Genomic DNA, 23,418 nt, shown 5'->3' on the forward strand with positions numbered 1-23,418 from the left:
TCTGATTAATCTAACTTCAAGTTTCTAATTAATCTTGAATGTCAATTCCTAACCGACTAGGACAAAATCTAATTTCTCAGTCCTTTCCTATGTCCATTCCCAATTTTTTTATTCAATATAAATATTTTTACTTGTGTCCATTACTGAGTGTTTGTGACCTTTGTCAAATAATCGTGCAGTTGTCTAAATCGTGAGGGCGCCACACCACCAGGACAACCCATCAAATGTTTGACGACAAAGATGAAGAATCATACATACAATTCCATTTGCTGTTCGGAACATATGTGCAATGATATTCTTGTCCCGTTGGAAACTAGATCAGAAGGTGCCTAAGTAGATGATGATGATGGTGGTGATGATGAAAGCTTCTCTCTTTTTATACCCGAATCGAAAAGATCATTAAATTCTCGCGAGAGATCAGAATTTGGATAAAACTTGCTACTTGGGGAAAAAATGATCCAAACTGGTTATCAAATTTCTTTCTTGTTCTATTGGTTTGAGAACAACTAAAGGGTCGTTCACTCTTTGAATGCCAAGCTCCTAAATAAATTGATCATCCCCTGTATGATCATTAGGGCGGGTTGATCTAAAAGTCGCTTAGGCACAATGTTTTTTGGATACTAGGGATCAAAATAAGTTACTTTGCTGAAGAAACAATATCTCTAAAATGAATTCTGATGTCCCGTACATTGACCCAACGATAAGGGCTGGGATTTGAAAAATTCCGTTTTAACCCATTTAGAGTGCTCCAATTGCGTCCAAATGTATAACAAAACCTTAACTAATTTCAAAAGGCTAATCTATGCATGCCCATCGTTCAACCCCTGAGACCTACCCTTAGAGATCTCCCATACAAAAATTGCAAAAAAACATTGTTGTTGATATTTTACTCAGCAAAAAATGTTTATTTATCCATTTTTTTTGGATAATAATTCATACATACACAAACTTTTTCTTAAAAAAAATATTAAAATTTTTTAGACGACATTAGAGAGCTTTGCAAAATTTTCTAAACTTGAAACCAAAAAAAACTTAAAGCAATAATTTATAAGTTTTACACAGTTTTATTTACATATGTTAAGATTAAATAAATTTTATAGTAAAAATAAATCGCTGATTTTTGTCATGTTGAAGTACCAAAAATGATGCAATTTTTGTATGGGGGACCTCTAAGGGGCGGTTCCAGGGGGTGAATCATGGTCATGGGGTAGATCCAAAGTTAGTGGGGGTCGATTATATAATCTATTCTTCATACATTTGGACACTATTGAGCCGCTCTAAATGAGCCAAAACAAGATTTTTCAAAATTTGATCAAGTCTTTGGGTCAATGCACGGGACATCAGAATTCATTTTAGAGATATGGTTTCTTTGGCAAAATATCTTATTTTGATCTCTAGTATCCGAACACCATATGAGCCTAAAAGATTTTTTTACCCATACAAATTGACCCGCCCTAATGACCATTCGCTTGAAAGCATTCACCACGATTTTAATATATTTAAATTTTTCATTAATGCGGTGATTTTTTTTAATTTTTTTACAATAATTTTTATTACTATATCTACATTAAACATTTGATTGTGAGACGTTAGCGTTCCGTTATCGTTTAGTACGAGAGCCAATGACAAGCAATAGGTCGCAAGTAAATTAATCTATCAGTAACAATTAGCTCTAAATTTTCTTTTTCATTTTTATTTGCTTTTAAATAAAATCTTCTAGTTAAAACTGAGTTTAAATATTTTTTTTATAAATATCTTTCATATATATAGAGTGAGCACAAGATTGTGTAACTTTTGAAAAATACTGATGTTTTTTTTAAATTTATATAAGATATGATACTTTTTATACATTTTATTTTAGTCACAAAGAATAAATAAAGTTATAACTATTAAATTCATCAACTATTAGTGAAAAATTTAAGTTCAGATTTTCGAATCGTCAAAAGATAATTTTAATTGTGTTGCAAAAAATCGCTGGCTCTATCTAAAATAGTTCTTCATATTTCTGATTTATTTATTTCATTATTGGTAGAAAAGTTCAACTTGATATCTTATATTTATTTTTTCCTAAATAATAATTAATTTTGACATTTTTGCAAAAATCCTTGGCTCTCTGGTCTAAAATAGGTCCGTACTAATATGACTTTTTCGATTCGGGTATGTCGATGATACTTTTCCTGAAAATTGGTTTTAGAGTTGAGGTCGCTTCTTGTAGATGCTTTGTAACCTATCCTTCTTGCTTTTACGATCTTCAATTATTTTCTTTACCTAAAACACTATTATTTTATTCTACAATTATTTTTGTTTAATATTTATGTAACTATTTTGTATGTAGAAGGTTTTGTTAGTTTCATAGATGACTTCACCTAAATGAATTCAAAATTGCACATCCATTGACTATTTTATAATTTAAATAAGAGAATCACAGCTTATCTGAGAATAAACAAATTATTTAGTCTTTTCTCTTTTGTCTTAAAATTAAAACAATTAAAAAATTGTTTTTGCTAATAGAATAGAACTTAGTGTTTTTGCATTATTTTTCACACAACCTATCAATTTTAATTGATTGGATTTAAGGTTATTAAAGATAACCTAAAATAGTACTAAATTATTTTCCTATACAAACACATGTTTCCAAAAATAGTACTGAATGATTTTCCTTTTCTGGTGGCTTTTTGGTCCAAAACTAAGTATTTAACACTTTCAAATCCGCAAATAACTAAAATAAAAATCAGCTTATACATTTTCTATTATTTTTCCTTCTGTTGCTTAAATGGCTGTTGTCTTGTGTGTATGTCGATGTTTATGAGAGGTTTATTTCTGTAGGACACATTAGAAAGTTAAATTGTACAGTAATAATATCTATGTGATTAATATTATTTTAATCTTAGAGTAGTAGAGTCTTTGGTTGTATGTATTAGAATATGCATTAGAAAGCGGATTGAATTTATGCAAAATTTATTTGCAAAATTATCTGTGGCGGAAGAGATATATTTATTTATTTATTTATATATTTGAAATTTGCTAACTTCATGATTAAATTAGTTTAATTAATGATTTTGAATTTATTTTTCAATAAATTAGAAATATATATATATCTACCATCCCAAGTAAGGTATGGTCGAATTTTGGAAAAAATGTCTTAAGTCGCCATGTTAACTATTTCTCAGAAAATAGTTATTACATTGCAAAAATATCAATTAAAAACAATACTTACATATATCATAAACGATATATATATATATATATATATATATATATATATACATATCATATTTATATTTACTTTTTTGCTGCCAAATGTAATGTTCCGAGATATTTTTAAATAGCTACGTATTTGTTATTTAATAACAACGGGTCACCTTTAAACCGCAAATTACATCATGAAGTTCATTTAAAAATAATATTTTTAGAACGTTTAAATTTTTACTATTGGTCCTTTATTTGAAATAGCTCTTTGGCTTTGTTTTGTCAATTTGGATGCATAAAAATGGCATAATTGTATGGAATTTAGCACCGAAAAAATTTCAAAAATTTTAAAAAAGTTTTTTAGATGTAACTTAGAGAACAAATGAATGGGTTTTATTCAAAATTCGACGCTTTACAGAACAAATTATAAAAAACCTGTTTTGTAGAGCGTTCGAGTTTTCAATAAAGAATGACACGAACTTTTAATTCGCTTGTCGCAAAGTTATACTTAAAAAAAACATTTTTAAAATTTTCAAAATTTTTTTCATGCTTTTTCCATACGAAGTTTGATTGAATTGCGCTCTATCTAAACGTTAATATTAAGAGCTAAAACTTTCAGAGAATTATTTTTTATCAATTTGAAACCATTTGAGCCCATGGGAGCAAGGAAATTCGAAAATGACCACATTAAGGACCACCCTTATATATATATATATATATATATATATATATATATATATATCTACCGATATAGTCGAATGATTTCTATTTGAGTCTCATAAATCATTACATCTGTCGTCTTCCGTCGAAGATAATTTAGTTCTATTTCGTGTTCTCGTATTAATATCGAGGCGAGTCTTGCCAAAATAACGTCTTCTTTCCGACCAAGGAAAAACAAAATCTTGTTATGTAAAATCACTGCTGACAACCAGTCAGTATGAATCATTTTCGAATGAAAATGGATCGGAAAATTCTTTGGGAAAACTATTGTCACATTTCGGGTGACGCGCTTTTTGGGTAATATGTAGAGACTATATAAGGGAAAAAGTTGTGTAGAAAAATGGCATGGTTTTGATCTTTTTTGAACTGATTTGTGGGTTTTGCAAATTTTTATTTTTAAGATGAGGTAACAGTTAACTGACTGTAGTAAACCTTTGAATTTTTTAATAAATGAAAATAGATAAAAAAAAGCGTTACAAAAAGGCACTAGAAACTTCGTCTGCGTAGACGTATTTTTTGGTGAAAATTATAAGGACAAGAAAGTGTGATGAAAATATGTATGAATACTATTTTGTGATTTTGTACAACTCGAGATTTTATATTGAACTAGTTTTAATATTTTATTCAATGATTAAAAATGAATAGAAAAAATATTTAGGAAAACTCAAGTCACAAATTGGTTGACTTCCTTCTTCTCTATATTAATCGAATATAATTCTCTTTTTTTGATAACATCCATTAATTTGCTAAATTTATATAATTATTTTTTAGCAAATAAAATTGTTGTAAGCAAATAACTTTGTAAATATTTGGTTATTCTAATTCAACCATTACTTTTTATTTAAACAAACGTCTCAAAGAGGTTATAATTTACCTTAAAACATTAAAAAAAAAAACAATTTGTATTATTTCTTGTCCTGCAGACAAATGATATGCTACTGAATTATATTATGTGACATTTAAATTACTAATTTTTGCCAAAAGCAAATACACTAATGAATAAACATTAATTACTAATCGAATTCATTTGACTGACAAAATGTTTGCGCTTTTGATCTGCAATTTATGCGTCGGTAATTAATTTTGGCATTTTATAGATCCGTATATAGCCTTTTGTACAATTTGCGTTTTATTATTCATATTTTAATTTAATAAAATAAAACTGTGATTAAAATTTTTGATTAACAATTGCAACCGCATATACGCAGTTTGAATTTTATTATTCACGAATCATTTTTTAATCAATTTGCCACGTGCATTAAAAAAATAGTTTGTCAGGGTAAAATAGTTTTATTATTTTGTTATACTTTTTCAAAGTAGTTGACAAAATTTGATTAATGTGTGAAACTTACATAGCAATTAGTCGAAGGAAGAAAATTATACTCTTTGGACCAATTATATAATATTTTTGTGTAAATTTATAAAATTTAATTGTATGTGAACATTTCTTCAACTAACACGTCGAATGCACAGCAATTATTTTATTTAACAACCATCACTTTTTGATACAATGTATAATTAATTACCCACAATTTGCATTAAATTGTTTATCTGAGAGAAAATTACAATAATAGCGTGTTAAATTTGTAATTTATATTTTTTTCATGTATTAATATTTTTAATTGGCATATTTATCATGCAAGTGCGACAACCTGCACATGGATTTGAAAATTATTAATCTTATATTATTTGCATAAATATTTTATATCATCCGTTTGTTTGATTTAGAACTTTTTATTCGTTTTAATTATTTATAATTGTGTAGTGTAAAAATTGATATTTTCAGTTGGCGGGCTAGTATGATACTATTTATGCAATTTTTTGCGAAATTCAATTCTAATTACAAAGGTCCAAATTGACTTTTAGTAATTAAAAATATAATATTTAATATCATACATTCAGCTTCTTAATCAATTTAAATTCCACAATGATATATTTTTAATTGTTTTCGCGCTCCATAGAGGCGCCACTAACTGTACCACGTAAATTTACCTTCAGGTTTAATTCTGGATAATATTTTATAAACTAAAAAAAAACTACCAATGGAAAAAAATACTTTTGATATACATATTTAAAATTTTCGTTTATCTCCTGATAGCGATGTCGCAAGAATTAAGAATGGATACACATCTTTTGCCTTCTACTTTAGAATAGTATAATTAAAAATATATATACCTTGCTTGTTTTTTAGTTAATGATGGTGGATCTTTAAGCCTCACTCTACCCTATTCATTCTATTTATTTATTGCCAAAACAAATTTTTATTATTTTTCCACCAGCTCTCTGACTATTTCCAAGTGTAATCCGTGAGACGGAGGAACATATCGCGTGTTTTGATATAAAACGGAAAATGTATATATATTGTTTCACAATGCAATTATTACTTCGTCAGAAGAATTGTTCGATTGCATTTTTATTCAAATTTATATAACGCTCGTGTTCAAAGGGTCTTTATAATGCATACTATTATTATTTGCCTTAATTGGCTACGATAACCCTTTGCTAGAACAAATACGGAATCTTGATGTAATTTATGCTAAAAAGTGAAATAAAAGATCTTGCATTAATTTACTAGCATGCAACTGACAGGATTTTTATAAAACAGTCGAAATCATAGGTATAAATCATATTTAATTTGTATGTCGTAAGAAATTTTGAACATAGCAGAAAATGCTAATTTGGAAAGGCAATTAAAAAAGTATTGTTACGGAAAACATGACTTAAATTTTCAACTTATTTTTATTTTATTTTACTGGAGTAATTATATTTAGCTCCACCACTCTCCCTCGCCCATATTATTTTTCCTGTTTTAAGTTTATCATTAAAATTAGATGAACATTCACGTAAATTTTTTTCAAATATTTTTCATTAATTTTGGGTTTAGTATACAAAATATTAGATATAATCCAAAAACGCATAACATATTTTGATTTTATAATAATGTAGACATCTCATTTTTCTTATTCATAATTATGAATTTATTATACATATTCTAATATTGTCTAGGCTCATAAGTGAATTGAAATTTTTGGCAGATGGCAGTACTCATTTGTTTACAATGGCAAACAGTGCCTCAAATATTTTTAATGTCAAAGAATGACAAGACGTTTTTTGCCATTTTTCCATTTATTTCTACAATATAACTATACTTTTATAATCATATACATACTAAAAAAAATCCCTTAACAAACTTCAGAAAGATTTTTCAAAATCCGAATAATCGTTTCGGAGAAGTATCTTTACATAGATAATTACAGAAGAATTTTATATATGATTATCTAGAATTAAACTTAGGGGTAGGTTTGTGGCGCACCTATGGAGTGCGGAAACAATTAAAATTGAAAATGCGATGGGAATGCGAAAGGTGATGTTTTATGTTCTCTATACTAGAAAATTTTATCGGAGTGTGAAAAGGGCTTAATAATATTATGAACTTGCAAACGAATATTGAGACCGGTCCTCGGAGTCGAGATTTCTTGTATGCACTTTCTAAATGCATTTATTCTGAATTGTCACAATGACTTATTAAACTTGCTTATAAATAAAATTATATATTTATACATATATATATATATATATATATATATATATATATTTAAAAAAATAGCAGTCCATACTTCGAAATAAAAAAGTTAAAACAAAAATAGTCCTTATTAATTATACGTTTCTACTTAAAACTTCAAATAGTGATTTAAAACACCAAGCGAATGAAGTTTTCTTTGAAATTCTTTCATAACAAGTTTATTATGAATTTTAAAAATAATTAAGATAAGCACACCTTTTATGTGACGTAAAGAAAAATCGAATATTAATTAGTCAATTGGAATTTCAATCAAATTTGTTGTTGTTTATTAAACTTCAAAGTTTATTAGTTTAAATGGTAAATTGTATGGCTTGATAATTAGCAACAATGGTAAATTAAATCGTAAAGCTTATATAGATTTGTAATAAAATTTGTCAAGGTATATAATTAGTTTGGAATTTGAAGATAAATTACCAATAAATTATTGCAAAACTAAATAACTAATTCAGATATCAATTTAGATTAGTTCGTACCTGTGGATAATTTTTTGATGTTTTTATTATGTAATACCAAAATCAATATATTATAATTAAATAAATCAGTTATGTGTAAATTTTTTAAAGGTGAATAATATATAATTATAGTTGAAATTTAACTAAAAAATAATGGTACGATTATTTATTAATGATATAATGTGGTGTGATATCAAAAGTTGCAAAGTACTTCAACCAATCATTAATATAAATTAAGTTCTACCAAATGATGCTGCGTTGTCAGGTTGACAATATATAATATAGGCTATACATAGACCTTAAATAACATGGACTCCTAGTCGAGCGTAAAAAAGTGCTCAAACATAGAAGGGTATGTGACGTCACATCTCTGAGCGAACATTGCCGACGACAATCGCGGACTCTCCCGATTGATCAATTGTGATGGCTGAAAATTGTGTAAGAAATGATATAATAAACATTTCCTCTATGAAATAAATGCACATAAAATCAAATCCACCTGTTAAAATTGCTTTATATATTATAAGGCCTATGTTAACACGTAACATATGACATATGACATTTGATCAATCGGGAGAGTCCGCGATTGTCGTCGGCAATGTTCGCTCAGATATGTGACGTCACATACCATTTTATGTTTGAGAACCATATACAAGGACCATATACAGGACTATCAGTGTATGAGGTTATATGATTTTCAACAACTTGTTTATCTTTTAGTAAAATGTCCCATCTAAGATACAAAACATTAACAAGCATATTTATTTTTTCTTGAATAGATGCTACAACAAGAAATCTTGGTTTGTCCACCATAAACAATCTGGTTGTAATGAAACTCGTATTAGTGCTGATTATGCGTTTGCAACTAGCTGTTGCGATGATGTTGATATGTGTAACCTGTCTCTTAGCCCTCGAATACCTGGACTGCATTTAGGTACTTTTTAATAAAAGTACAAAATAATAAAAAAACATTCATCATTTTCACACGATCAAGGCATGATAGAGTCAGAAAACACAGCAATAAATGAGGAATTCTGGCAACAATGCTTTAAGGGACCGATTCTGCCGAATAGCAGGCCAATGTTATGGCAAGGCCATGTTACGCTCTAACTTGCATACATTATGCTACTGAATTATACTGAATACTGTCAAAATGTCATGTATTTGCTGTGCATTCAGGCGTTTTACACATAAACTGCAACGTCACTCGTATGTTATGAAGCTGTGTCAGAAAGACCCTGTTATCTAACATCGTTTTTTTGACATTTGTGCGGCTTTTAGATTATGTTTTCTATCTGACAACCTGAGAAATACGCCTGACTGCACAGAAACCATATGACTCTGTCAATATTTAGTATCTGAAGTTTTTCATAACATGCCTTGCCATAACAATTTTCTGTTTTGCAGCAGAATTGGTCCATAAGTGATCAAACACTGTTTTCGGAATTCTTCATTTTTTAATACGATAGATCTATTTTTTGCATTGGGTATTGCTAATAGTTACTTTTCCAAACTGTGCTTCGAAATAATTTCATTTTGAATAAGTTCATGAAGTCATAGATATCGTTTACAAAATAATATTTTTGGCACAGTTTGGTAATCACACATATTAAATATAATCAACCAGGCGTTTGGCGAATTTGCTCCTTGACAGTTTGTAAACGAGTATAGAATAATATTTTTATTAAAATTAAATATTTGTATACTTTTCGACAATGTATTTAATGCCATAGAGCTTATACTACATGGATTGCTAGTCGTAGAAGGGACTGTGACGTCACTTGCTGAGCGAACTTTGCCGACGACAATCGTGGAACTCTCCCAATTGTTTAAATGTCATACGCCATATGTTTTATTTTAATAATATAATGGCAATTGTGATGACTGATAATTTTGTAAGAAATGATATTAATAATATTTAATAATATTTATCATAATAGTTAATTTAATTCAAATATTATCTGTGATAGTTTTATTACAATAATGTAATGGCAATTGTGATGGCTGATAATTTTGTAAGAAATGATATTGACAATATTTCACCTGTGAAATAAATGTACATAAAATAGAATTCACCTGTTGAAATCGTTTTATGTACTGTAAGACTCAGTTTAGGCAAGTAGCATATGACATATGACATTTGATCAATCGGGAGAGTTCCGCGATTGTCGTCGGCAATGTTCGCTCAGACATGTGACGTCACAGTTCCTTCTATATTTCAGCACTATATACTTCGGGAAATATATGAGGACTAGCAGTCCTTTTAGTGTACTGTCTATTAAAAGTTTTGACGGAAATACAGAATAAAAAAAAATAAAAATATTATTCTCATATAATAAAAATTCAAATGCAACTATGAAGGTTTTGTTCAATTTTTTTAAATTTTTATCCTTTAAAAGCAAGCTAATGATAATGTGTACTTCAAATCTTTTATATGTTAAGTATATTTATCAAAACAATAGCAATAATTAAATTTTGACTACTATTATTTATTTTTTTAAGACTTTTCCCTATTTGCGTTAATTTTTTTGCAATGCTATCCAGTCCTTAAAATGTAGGCGTAAAGTTGCAAAACTTGTTCTGCAATTTAAATAATTTGTTATCGGAGAAAGTTTATTAATTTCAGTCGTTATTAAATGTCAACTTGGTATACATTTTTGTTATTAATAGACATACGGAAGGAGAAAATTAAATCGTTTTTATTCTTATTTTGTATGGTAAATCAATTTGCAATGGAATATAGAACAATTGGTATGGATAGTTTGTTAGTTTGACCAGAATTATTGCAAGAAGTTCTTTTTTATTAAATTGTCTTTGAGCAAATTCTCGTATATACACATAATTGATTTAAATTTCCGAATTACACATACACAAACACACACATTTATATAAAAAAAACATCAGTTGTAAAAGTTCTCATTTATCATTTATCAAGGTGTACCATTTTATGCAGTGTCCTGCCTTGGATGTCCATTTGTTGGAATCTTCATATATTTTTATTGGAATGTTGTGATCTTGTCTTTGATCATCTTCTGCCAATATTGTCTTGTCCAAAATTTATTGGATTGTCTTATTGTCCTATGTTTAACGTTGTTTTAGTCGATTCTTGTTGGAATATCATCTAGTTGGAATCATTGTTGTGCTGGATAGTCTTGGAGCCATCATTGTGCTGTTTTTTTTTGGAACGTCCAGATTTTAGAATTCATTTGTATTATATGACCATTCAGCATTTTGGGGGTAAGTGTAAGATTTCAAGTGGAATGTTTTTTTTTTTATAAAAAACTTAAATGAATATTTATGATTGAAAATTAAATGGGGATTATTTGGGAGTTGCATTGTGAGAAGTAATTAAATAATGGATCTGCATGATTTAAAATGGGTTTTATAATTATATACGATTTTGATATAATAATTTGGATATAAATTGTTTGCCAAACAAACATTGAGGATTATTATAATTTTAATATTTAATAATTTTATATGCTTCCAGGCATTCGTCCAAGTAGAAGAAGCTATTGATAGATATAATATAGAGCTGACAAAGAAGTTTTACTTCATCTTCTTCTTCTTCAAATTCAATTTTTTTTGTTTTTTTTTGCCATTGTTATTGCCATTCGAAAAGAGGTTTATTATCTATGAAATTTGAACCCAGGAAGTTTGAGAATAGATAAAATTAAAAGTAGTTACTAAAAATTATCTTCACTCGATATCGTGCATATTCGATGTCAAAATTCTAGTTCGAGCACTGCCGTACTCTCAAAACCTTTTTTTTAATATTTATTTAAGGGGCAAAATCTCGGATAAATTAAAAATGTTATGGCAATGCTTTAAAACTGCTGCTAATCGCACAGCAAATATATTTTGAAATTTTGATCAACTCATACGAAGATAGACCCATAACATTGTAATATAACATTTCTTTTTATTAACTTCCAGCAGGGTAAGTTATAGTAATTGCAAAAAAATCTAAAACTTTGAACCAAATTTGAATTATTCAAAAATTCGATTTCTATTGATATTCTATTGATTCGACTCCTACTCAGCTACGCAGCGCGATTGCTTAAAAAAATAATAGAGATTTTCAAAAAAAAATCAACATATAAAAAAACATGAATTTGTTCAAACAAGTCAAATTTTCTCCAAAATTTAAAAATTTCTCAAAAATCTAATTTTTTCCAAGTTTTGCAAAGTTTTTTTTAATGATTTAGTTTTTGGTACGGGAAGTTCCAGCAATTTGTCTTAAAGCACGATGCCATGCACCACTAATTCGTTGTGATTTGTGATTGAAAATATATTTTATACGCGTATATTTTGTTCTCATTTTATTTTAATCAAATTAATCAAAATTATCTTTTCTATATTATACATTTATATAAACCTTATCTAGAATTAAACCAAAGGGTAAATTTACGTGCTACAGTTAGTGGCGCCACCATTGAGTGCGAAAACCATTTAAACTGAAGCAATAGAAAACAGGTCGCACTTGCTATCTATTTATACTTCTTTTATCTATTTTCCGAAATTATTTTCTGAAAATCCTCATAAATCCATATCAAAAGTAATGTCTTATTTATGTATCCCCGAAGTATATTTATCCCGGTGCCACATATTGAGAACATATGCCATAAGACGTGTCATATTCTTATTTTGAAAACATTTCCAGTCTAAAAGATTTACGATCCCTCTCGCCATATCTGTGGGCATCAATCTTAATGAGCTATAAAGATGAAAGGATTATCAGTGCTATCCGTTTAATATTTATTACGGAGAAACACGCCCAGTAGACCTTTGATAAAATAAGATTTCTAATAAATTTTGACATAATTTTCAGCTTGGATAATTTATTTAAGTTGTAATCAAGTTGTTTGAATCGTAAAGTAAGGGATTGAACATTGGCGTAAAGGTCTTAGAAAATTAAGATTTTACTATATACAATAGTTAAAAATAAAAGTTAATAACACTTTATACGCCATGTCAGACATATGTGTCTGACGCTAAGATGTTCTACATGAACGATGTCTGATAGGCGATTTGGTAAAAGAAGAAAAAAAGGTTCAATATGGGGTCATGTCAGTCATATATGTTTTTACAGAAATTTAAGGCAAAAAAATATTCTAAAAGTTTCCTTGATTTATTTTAACTAAATTATTGAATGAAGTAAAACATGGCCTGTTTGAAAATTATCGTGGCAATTAACGTGTGAATTATACCTAAACAAGCACATTGTACACAGAATTTTTCATAATACTGTTTTAAAATTTTCTAAATAATTTTGAAGTAAAACTTTTTAGGCCGTTAACGCCCAAATTGTTGAGGTCGATTGTGATTGGTCGTCGTGTTACGTGCGAGGAATCTGTGATTGAATGCGTACAGCGTATGTCAGTTCGGAATGTCACTAGATTTTAAAGTTTCGTCGTAGTACAAATCTTGATTCAATAACAAATGACTGAATCAGAAGAATATTTTACCCGCGTCCTCCGTAGTTTTTTTTTATTTTTATTTTATTATTCACTGCAGTTTTTATAATGTTTTAAAATACATATTCATTAATTTTATTACAGTTTTAATAAATTTTCATTATCAGATGTTAAATAATTAATAACAGATTTAATTACAGTTTTTTTGCATTTCTGTCATCATGACATTTCATGATGCAATTTTTAATACTATTTTATATATTACTAAATTTTAATAATAATCAATAATCAATCCACGTTGGCTATTTCTTAACATAAACGTTAGATTTTTTTAAATATTTATTAATTTCTTGTAGGCGAAGCTTGTTTTCGCGAATAAAAAAGACGGTTTGCTAATTTTAAGATTCTCGACCTTTCAAGTCATATTCTGAATCGAATAAGACTAAATTTGACATACCTTAGAAAAAATGGGTGTATGTGTGTGTTTGTATGTATGTGTGTATGTATGTGTGTGTGTATGTGTGAGCGGATAGAAAATTTTTGTCGACGATTTTGGGAACACTGATTTGAATAATTTAAAAACTTCGATTTGAATGATTCAAAAAACATTTGTATTGACGAAATGAAAAATTGATAAAATTTTTGTTAAGGCAGGTTTAGCGGTTTGGAGATACAGATGTAAAAGTAAAAAAAGTTGATATTTGACGATCAAAAAAGATCATTAGACTTATGAACATTAAATTATCAGATATTTGATGAAAAATTTAAAAATGAGTACTTTAAAAATGGTTAATTTTTAAAGTTTACTTTTACGGTTCAAACAAATTTCAACATTTTCAGAAAGCAAGAATTTTCAAAATTTTCTAAAATATACATAGTTTTATACTTCAACTATGAGTTTTAAATTTATAATTCAGTTTGAAATAGTATATATTTCAAATGCGTTATAGAAAGAAATATATCCTTAGATGAATTTATTTGGCACCTCTTCCTAATGTAAACATTCTCAAGTGTTTAAAATCGTCACCGTATATTTTATGAACGATGAAATATATAGTGATTATAAAAAACTATTGGAAAATGTTTAAAACAATTGTTATTATACATCGATCAATATTTATTGATTACTGTTTTTTTCTCGAATATTTAATTCTGTACGGGAAGTTCCAGCAACTTGCCTTAAGGCACGATGCCATACACGACTAGTTTTTTTTTAATTCGGCGGACCTTATCTCGACCAGCACCGTCCCAACGGATGCGCCTATAACCGGATATCGTATTGCGTTGCTTCGTGGAGACCGAAAAGGAACAGGAAGCACGCCATGTTATATTATATTATATTATATTATGCGAGTTTTATTATTATTAACGTTATTAGTAAAAAATAATATGCATTGTGCAATTTACTCGATGGCTGCTATGCGGCCGGAATGAAAAACGATTAAGAAACAAGAATTAGTATTCCTCGGGGGCGTACGGGTACGGGTACGGGCCACATTTTTATATGAATTTATAAAACGACTTATGAATATATGGGGATAGAGGATACTATGCAATTTTTTTCATGAATTTATATGTCTAACATATTAATAACGTGGGTTTTTTGTGTTCTACACATAATAGAGTTAGGGTACTATTTGCTCTCTAATTGTGCTCAAAATTTTTTAAGAAGTCTTTGAAAAGTATCTATTAAGTAGTAGAGCTAGTGGCTCTTTGAAACAGTTTTTTTTTAAACAGTATTTCTTGAGATCTACTGATCATATTTTTACGAAATAAAACTAGATAGATGCTATTCCTCTACAAAATCAAGTAAAAATAATTCCATAACTATTGTTCATTATTTTACAAAATTATCATTTTGCGGAAAGAGTGCGGTGTTACAACTTGCCTCATATATAAATATACATTTTTTATGTATCTTTACGTTTCAAAGGTTTCTGAACATTTTGACATACCTTAGAAAAAATGGGTGTATGTGTGTGCGTGTGTGTATGCATGTTCGGATACAAACACGGATCAACCGATTTGAATGATCCAAAAACATTTGATTCATATTGATAAGGACACGTGCTGAAGAGTTTTTGGTAAAGATAGGTCGAGCCGTTTCGAAGATACGGGGCAAAAGTGCTAAAAATGGTAATTGATTTTTTGAGAGAACGGTGTGCGTCCGATTTGTATGATTCACAAAACATTTTATTTGTATTGTTGAAATGAAGAATTGATGAAAATTTTTGGGAAGGCAGGTTGGGAGAGCCAATGAAAAATGTAGAAAAAAATGATCATTAGACATATGCACATCAAATTATCACGTATTTTATAAATATTTTAATAATAAGAACAACCATTTGTTAACCTATCTATGGGTTCCGTACCAATGTTTATCAGTTATACTGCGACGCGGTGCCTCTACGCAGCTAACGTATCGGGATTGCTTTGAAAAATTTTTCAAAATATTTCAAAGTAAAAAAAAAATCAAATTTTTCAAAGCTCAATTTTTTTTTTAAATTTTAAAAATGTCAAAAATCGTTTTTTCCAGAGTTCTAAAAGAAAATTGAATCTTTTTTAAACATTTTAATATTCGGTACGGAAAGTTCCAGCAATTTACCTTAAGACACGATGCCATACATCGCTAGTTTGTTTGAAATTGAAATTTCTTTCTGAACTTTGATTTTAAAACGATTTGTTAAAAAATATAAAATATATGTCATACGCAATACACATATTATTTCATCAAATATCCGAAGAGATTAGTTTAGATAATCATCTACAAAAATGGGTTTAATTTAAAATTATATTTTTTTCTCCAAGTTGTTAATACTACAATATAAATAGTATCATAACATAATTATTTCAAAATTGATTCATCTGTCTGGAATTATTATTTATGTATTACAATATTAAATTACAATAATACCATAATTTCCTAAATGTGATTATGATTCCTTCGTTTCATTTCCAATTAAACGCCAACGTGGTCTGTGATATAATTCCATTTAGAAATATATACATATATATATAAATTTATATACCTTTTCATCCGTAATTGGATCTCTTTCAGTTTGAGCGAATTATAATCAGTCTGTCGAAATTTTCCATCATTTTCCACATAGACATAAATATATAGAAAAATTTGCGACATGAAATTCCGTTTTGCGACTAACATAAATCTGTATATATATATATATATATATATATATATATATATTCGTAGAAATGCGTATACGCGTGCCAGACTAGGTCTATTGTCTGGGTATATCAAAACCGCTTAGGTGCAATACCGACTAAAACCTCCTCTTATCTGTTTGTTGTTTCTAGGGAAATCGCCGTTGGGCATTACTTCTGGGGGGAGGATCTAGAATACTTTATTTTTCACTCGTCACAATTAAACAATATGTGTTATATGATTATTAACTATTATAAATATTATCGAAAACAAATAAAAAGGAACTACAGCGATAAGTAAACATGGTTAAATAAATTTACCTTTTCACTCCTGAATTGCAGAATTATTATGTCTTTTGTTGCTGGAGCGGCTGCATCCGAGTGCAAAGGGTTAAACCATTAATCACTATTTTATTGTAATTTTGATGAAATTAGAAATGGTTTTTAAGTTGAGTTTTTGTAATAAGTTGATAGTAACATAAATAAATATGCAAATAATATAAATATGGGCTTAAGATTATTATTATATACATTAAAACTCCTTAAGATTTCTTTGATATTTACTAAATTTAATTCAAATTTTCATCATTTTTTACAAAAATAAATGCGTAAAATTATAAATGCGTTAATAATAGGCTTCGATATAAATTGTCTCATATAATTACTGTTTACTATATTTATTATTTAGTATGATATCAAGTTCTTTTATTAAAATAGTTCTGAATAGAATGACTGAAATATTGTTTTGTTTTATGTTCTATGTGTTTTATAAATTTGCATGTTGCCTTTCTCATGTAACTGGAGCTTGTAAAATTTTATGTAAATTTCATGCATTTTGTTGGAATTGGTTTTTGCATTTATATGTATGCTCATGAGAATAATTAAGAATTACCAAAACAAAAAATTAATTATTATTTATCTGATGAAGTCTATCATCAAGTATTTTAAATTGCATGTTTTGTTGCTTTTGTGTGCTCTTCATATATATTTATCTGCAAGTTTTATGAATCTGTAATCATCAAAATGCAATTTTTGCTTCAAGATTGTGTTCATTCAAATCCATTTGCATGGCATGTTTTAATTTGACATTTTTTCAATTTTTAATATGTTTTTTTTTCAATTTTCCTAAAATCAAAGATACTGCCGCTTCGAGAGCTGCAGAGCCGGACAATTTATGGTACACTGCCCGTCTTACATTGTCAATTGCCGGCCCTGTTATATTGAGCTGTTTGATATTCGGAGCTGCTTATTTCGTTTGCAGGTAAAATATTAATTTTGAAAATAATTTCATAATATGTAAATTATTATAAGATCTGGAGACACTTCATAATAAGAAGTATTACATCAGAAAAATCAAATACCTTAGTATTTCAACTTGAAATCAACACCATCAAAAATTTTCCTTTAACACAAAATATAATATAGAATACTTCTACTATTAATTTACAAGTATTTAATCTTTTATCCTTTAAAGGGCACGTGGGAGGTCGGCTGGAAGTGGATCTGGAATCCGTCTGTTTCCAGGTGAAGAAACAGAGCCCTTGAAAAATAGTGGTGGAGTTATGATGGGAGGTAACGGATTCATCCACCCAAGTAACAGCATGGTACAGGGAAGTTCCTTGAAGGACATGATCGATTTCACCACTTCTGGATCTGGATCCGGTAGGATAATTGACTGAAATTGTTTAGATTTAGGATTTCTAATAAAAATCTTTTCTAATCCAATTTTCTATCTAATCTCATCCAACCTCTTACATCTGCAAATTAAAATTACTATAATAACGTGGGTATCATCCTTTTTCCAGCTGGTCTTCCTCTACTGGTCCAACGTTCAATAGCCCGGCAAATTCAATTACAAGATGTAATTGGCCAGGGTCGGTTCGGAGAAGTTTTCAGGGGGGCCTGGCGTGGCGAAAAAGTTGCTGTGAAAATATTCTCCTCTCGTGAAGAAAGCTCCTGGTTTCGGGAGGCCGAAATCTACCAAACTGTTATGCTCCGGCATGAGAACATCCTGGGATTCATTGCTGCTGATAATAAAGGTAAAAATATTTATATTTAGTACTAGCAAACCCGACGAACTCCGTTTCGCCACCAGATGGTTTCGTGAGAAAGATGAAGAAATTTTTTGTTTGTTTTATATTTGAAAAGGAAAAATTTGATTTTATTACACAACAGTAATGAATTTATTTCGATTACAAAAATGAAGTGTTTTTTAGTTGAACTTCTCTAAGTAAATGAAAGTGAATCCGCAAATTATCCGTTTCAATGAAGTGCTATTTGGTAAACCACATTTTTTGTTTTTTGGTCTGACGTTAACACAAACAAAGCGGATGGTTTCCGAACTCGTGAACATGCAACGTATAACTGCTCATGTGAAAAACAATGATTTTCTAAATAATATATTTGAAATTTATCCCGCAAACACTAAGCGATTGGCCTTGCGACTTGTTATTGCGAACGCAAGGCAAACACGAAATTGCAATCGTTTGAAGTCAAACGAAAGACCAGTCGGAATCATTGGTACGTCACCAAATCGCCAGCAATTTTTGATTGAATGGTGAAATACAGTGCGTGTACACCATTATTCTTTGCGACAAGAATTGCTCGTTGACTTAACCAAGCATAATTCTGATAATTCTCACTAATGTCATTACTCAAATTTTTAATTATGGTGCGTGAAGTTCCATCAATTTGCATTGAGGCACGATGCCATGCACCACTAATTTTCTTAGTTATAAACCTTGCGGAGCCCGAGACTTTTCCAACAAATGCAAAATTGTCGAAATTGGTTCGTGAGTTCTAGAGTTATATCGTCAGGAAGGAAAACCCGACTTATTTTTATATATATGTAGATTATTACAGTGATGTGATCCTCTTACGTTTTAGATAATGGTACGTGGACTCAGTTATGGCTTATAACAGATTACCATGAAAATGGTTCTCTTTTTGATTATCTAACAGCACATACTATAGATGTGCCAACTATGATCAAAATGGCAGTATCTATTGCTACAGGACTGGCTCATTTGCACATGGATATCATTGGAACAAAAAATGTTGGATGCCATTATGGCAATCAACAAGCCACAGGTAATAAAAAATATTTTGTTGAAGTTTTATTTCAGAAATATACAAATTGAGTTGTTTTCCAGGTAAACCTGCAATTGCTCATCGCGATTTGAAGTCTAAAAATATTTTGGTAAAATCCAATTTAAGTTGTGCAATTGGTGACTTGGGATTAGCAGTCAGACACGATGTTAATTTGGATACTGTGGATATACCTTTTACACACAGGGTTGGCACTAAGAGATATATGGCGCCAGAAGTGAGTCCAATATAGGCAATGTTAAGATCCATAATTTTAGACTAACTCTAATTTAAATAGATGTTTTTACATTATTTGCTATTCTTGTTGCTCGTTAAATTTGTTTCTGTTTTGATTTGAAATGTAAATTTTTAGGTGTTGGATGAGTCAATAAACTGTTCGAATTTCGAATCATTCAAAAGAGTAGACGTTTACTCTTTTGGTTTGGTTCTTTGGGAAATTGCGAGGAGGTGCGATATTGGAGGAGTTTACGAACAGTATCAGTTACCATTCTATGACGTTGTGGAACCAGATCCAAGTGTGGAAGAAATGAGAAAGGTATTAGCTGTATATTTTTAACTTTTCGTAGGGTAAGTTATTGTAATCGTTCAAAAATCAAAATTGAATTTTTTTAAATATCTTCATGTTTTCTGAATGTTTTGGCATACCTTAGAAGAAATGGACGTGTGTATGTATGTGCGGATACAATTTTTCGTCCACGTTTTCGAGCGCACGGATCAACTGATTTGAATGGTTTAAGAAATATTCGATTCTTATTGATAGGGAGAAGTGGTGATTACATTTTGGCAAAGGCGGGTTTGGCCGTTTCGGAGATACGAAGCTATAAATATGCAAAAATGCCAGATTTTGAGAGAACAAAGCATCCGGTTTGAATGATTCAAAAAACTTTCTGCTTCTGTTGACAAAAAAATTGCTATTTTTCGATTTTCGTTATGGTACGGGAAGTACTATATCCAGCAATTTGCCTTAAGGCACGATGCCATTCACCTCTAGTTAACTTCCCAAAGAAGAAGTATATGTTTTCATAAAAAATCCGACTCGCTAATTTTATGTTTTCTCGACGTTTCAAGCCATTCTGAATCGAGTGAGACCAAATTTGGAAAAAGTATGTGTGTGTGTGTGTGTGTGTGAACAGATTTTTTTGCCGTAAATCGACGTTTTCTCAAAAACGGCTGGACCGATTTCAAAAATTTTTTGTCCACGTTTTAGCCCGCAATTCTGAATCGATTTTGAAAAATGAAAAAACGTTTGAAATATATTGATTGGGAATCGACCTGATTACGTTTTGATAAAGATCGGCCGGGCCGTTTTCTTGTAATAAAGTGTTGAAAAAAATTTTTTGACGATTTTTATGATTTTTTTTTGACGGTAGGTACCATAGTCTTTTAGATCATACTAAAATCGTCGTTTAATTTTAAAAATTCGTCAAAGTTTGCAAACATTTGTATCGTTTTTTTTGGCGCTTGTCAAAATTAGATCTTTCATCGACGTTTTCTCAAAAACGCCTGAACCGATTTCAGAAATTTAAAAGCCATTTGATGTATCTCGATGAGGACTATCGTATGTCAGTTTTGTGCGACGATCTGCCAAGCCTTTTTTTGTCATTTGGAAAAAAGTGTTAAACATTTGGTTCACATTTAAGCTTACGCTACCGAATCGATTTAAAAAAATCAAAAACTGTTAGAAAGATATAGTTGGGAATGATACTGATTAGTTTTAGGTGAAAATCTACCAAGCCGATTTTTTGTAATTAACTGTTGAAAAAAATTTAAGTTTTTATGGAACTTTTTTGGCGATATATATCATGGTCTTGTAGAACTTACTGAAATATTACGGCGTTACGACAAGAAAATGAGTAGTTTTTTTGACGTTTGTTAGAATTAAAATTAGACGATTTAATTGGTATAACTATATTGGTATAGTCTTAATGAACATACTAAACCATTAAAATCCTACGGAAACTTCTTCAATTATAAAAATTATTGATTTTTGAAAATTTAGTGCAATAAATCCACTAGGAATACTTTTTTTATTGACTAAGTCGATATTTACACATATCGGGAAGTTCATGTAACTTGCCTCAAGGCAAAATACCAATACCAACTTGTTTTGATATTCAATCATCATTTATAGCATCAATTTATTTATGAACAGAACAGAGTTTTTAAGGTCTATTATAAACCATCTATATCATTATCTCAGGTTGTATGTTACGAAATGCAAAGGCCAGCGATTCCCAATCGGTGGCTCCAGTCTCCAGTTCTAATCGAGATGGCCAACGTCATGAAAGAATGTTGGTACGTGACACCAGCTGCCAGATTGACAGCCTTAAGGATCAAAAAGACCTTGTCAACGATCAACATCACCAAAGACCAACCTTTCACCATGAGTGTTTAAAGGCAGACGATCGAAAGACGAAAGACGTTTTTTTATGGACGATTTTTAAACAGGTCGGTGTGTATTGATAGTGTTTTATCCCAGTTAATAGTTATAGTACAACGTGAGAGATCAAACAAAAATTAAAATATAAGAAGTGTGATGTCTATAATCATTTTGTTTAGATATTGGGGGTTTACTAGATCACAGATTAAATCTAAGTAAAACCATTTACAAAATATCGATCACGATCTCGTCAAGTTGTGCATTTGTATGTGATAGTAATAACGTTATTTCTTTCGTACAAATATTTTATAAATTTGAAGTTACATAATAATATTTTATTCATCAACAATTACCATTTATATTTTATTCATTTATTTCTTTTTGTATATACGATTTTATTTTTGTGTGTTTCATAGAGAGCGTTGTTGAACATTTATTTGTATGGATTTGTGATAACTTTTTTATAAATCGTTGTAGATTTATTTTCTTGAAGTTTTGTTTTGTTACAATTAAGAATAATATAAGGTAATTAATTAAGTGAGATAATTTATCAAGTCGTCCTTTTATGTGACAACGTCTTGGTTAAATATTACGCTTTGTGAAGAAAAAAAATTGTAATAGAAATACGAGTGTGGGGAAAAACTTTTGACTTTTTTTATTGAAAACATACTTAACATTGCGATCGGATATATATATATATATATATATATATATATATATATATTGGGGTGGTCCCTAATATGAGCATTTTTGAATTTCTTTGCTCCCAAATTAATAAAAAAAAATCTCTGAAAGTATCAGCTCTTAATATCAACATTTAGATAATCTACAATTCAATTAAATGTTTTGTATATTTATTATTAACATGTGTCATTAAATAAATTCTTGCGCCGTCTGTGAAAGCATTTGTGAACTCAAAAATATTTATAAAATTTTCACTTTATAAAACACTTAACCTCTAAGTAAGTCCATGTGGACTGTTTAACGAAATATTTATACAAAATTAATTTTGCAACAAAATACTTAATTGGAGATTTTGATACTCAAATTATCAGTAATGAATTGCTATCAATATTACGAGTATGCTATCACAGATGGCTCAAGAATTTGCTTAATGATATATGTTAATGATAAATATACAAAACTTTTAATTAAATTGTGAACTTTCTAAATGTTAATATAAAGAACTAAAACTTTCAGAGAATTCTCATCAATTTGGAAGCATTTGAGCCCCTGGGAGCAAACAAATTCAAAAACATCCATATTGAGGACCACCCTAATTGACCATATGATATATATATATATATATATATATATATATACATTAGAATGAGTCGATTTGTATGAGTCAAGAAAGTCGCTTAAGCACATATGATTTTCGAATACTAGGGATCAAAATAAGATACT

General features: G+C 29.4%; 1 protein-coding gene across 1 annotated transcript; it reads left to right on the forward strand.

Annotated features, from left to right (window-relative positions):
• Positions 1 to 191: 191 nt before the first annotated feature.
• Positions 192 to 22,128, forward strand: LOC113376142 (TGF-beta receptor type-1-like). Its single transcript, XM_026616068.1, has 8 exons — positions 192 to 325; positions 17,661 to 17,784; positions 17,998 to 18,185; positions 18,329 to 18,562; positions 19,410 to 19,575; positions 19,674 to 19,848; positions 19,984 to 20,166; positions 21,832 to 22,128. The coding sequence occupies exons 1-8, from the start codon at positions 241 to 243 to the stop codon at positions 22,024 to 22,026; spliced, it is 1,350 nt and encodes a 449-aa protein (XP_026471853.1). The 5' UTR covers positions 192 to 240; the 3' UTR covers positions 22,027 to 22,128.
• Positions 22,129 to 23,418: the final 1,290 nt, after the last annotated feature.

The sequence above is a fragment of the Ctenocephalides felis genome, unplaced genomic scaffold (genome assembly GCF_003426905.1).
Source record: "Ctenocephalides felis isolate EL2017-DRISC unplaced genomic scaffold, ASM342690v1 CF-g0.4_SCAFFOLD_00845, whole genome shotgun sequence".
Taxonomy (NCBI): Eukaryota; Metazoa; Arthropoda; class Insecta; order Siphonaptera; family Pulicidae; genus Ctenocephalides; species Ctenocephalides felis.

What these genes read in the sequence shown, in the direction of transcription:
- LOC113376142 (XM_026616068.1), top strand. Translation starts at nt 241, where the DNA reads ATGAAGAATCATACATACAATTCCATTTGCTGTTCGGAACATATGTGC. An exon ending in GCTGCTTATTTCGTTTGCAG is followed by an intron (nt 17,785 to 17,997) that starts GTAAAATATTAA and finishes TATCCTTTAAAG; the next exon opens with GGCACGTGGGAGGTCGGCTG. An exon ending in GTGTGGAAGAAATGAGAAAG is followed by an intron (nt 20,167 to 21,831) that starts GTATTAGCTGTA and finishes TCATTATCTCAG; the next exon opens with GTTGTATGTTACGAAATGCA.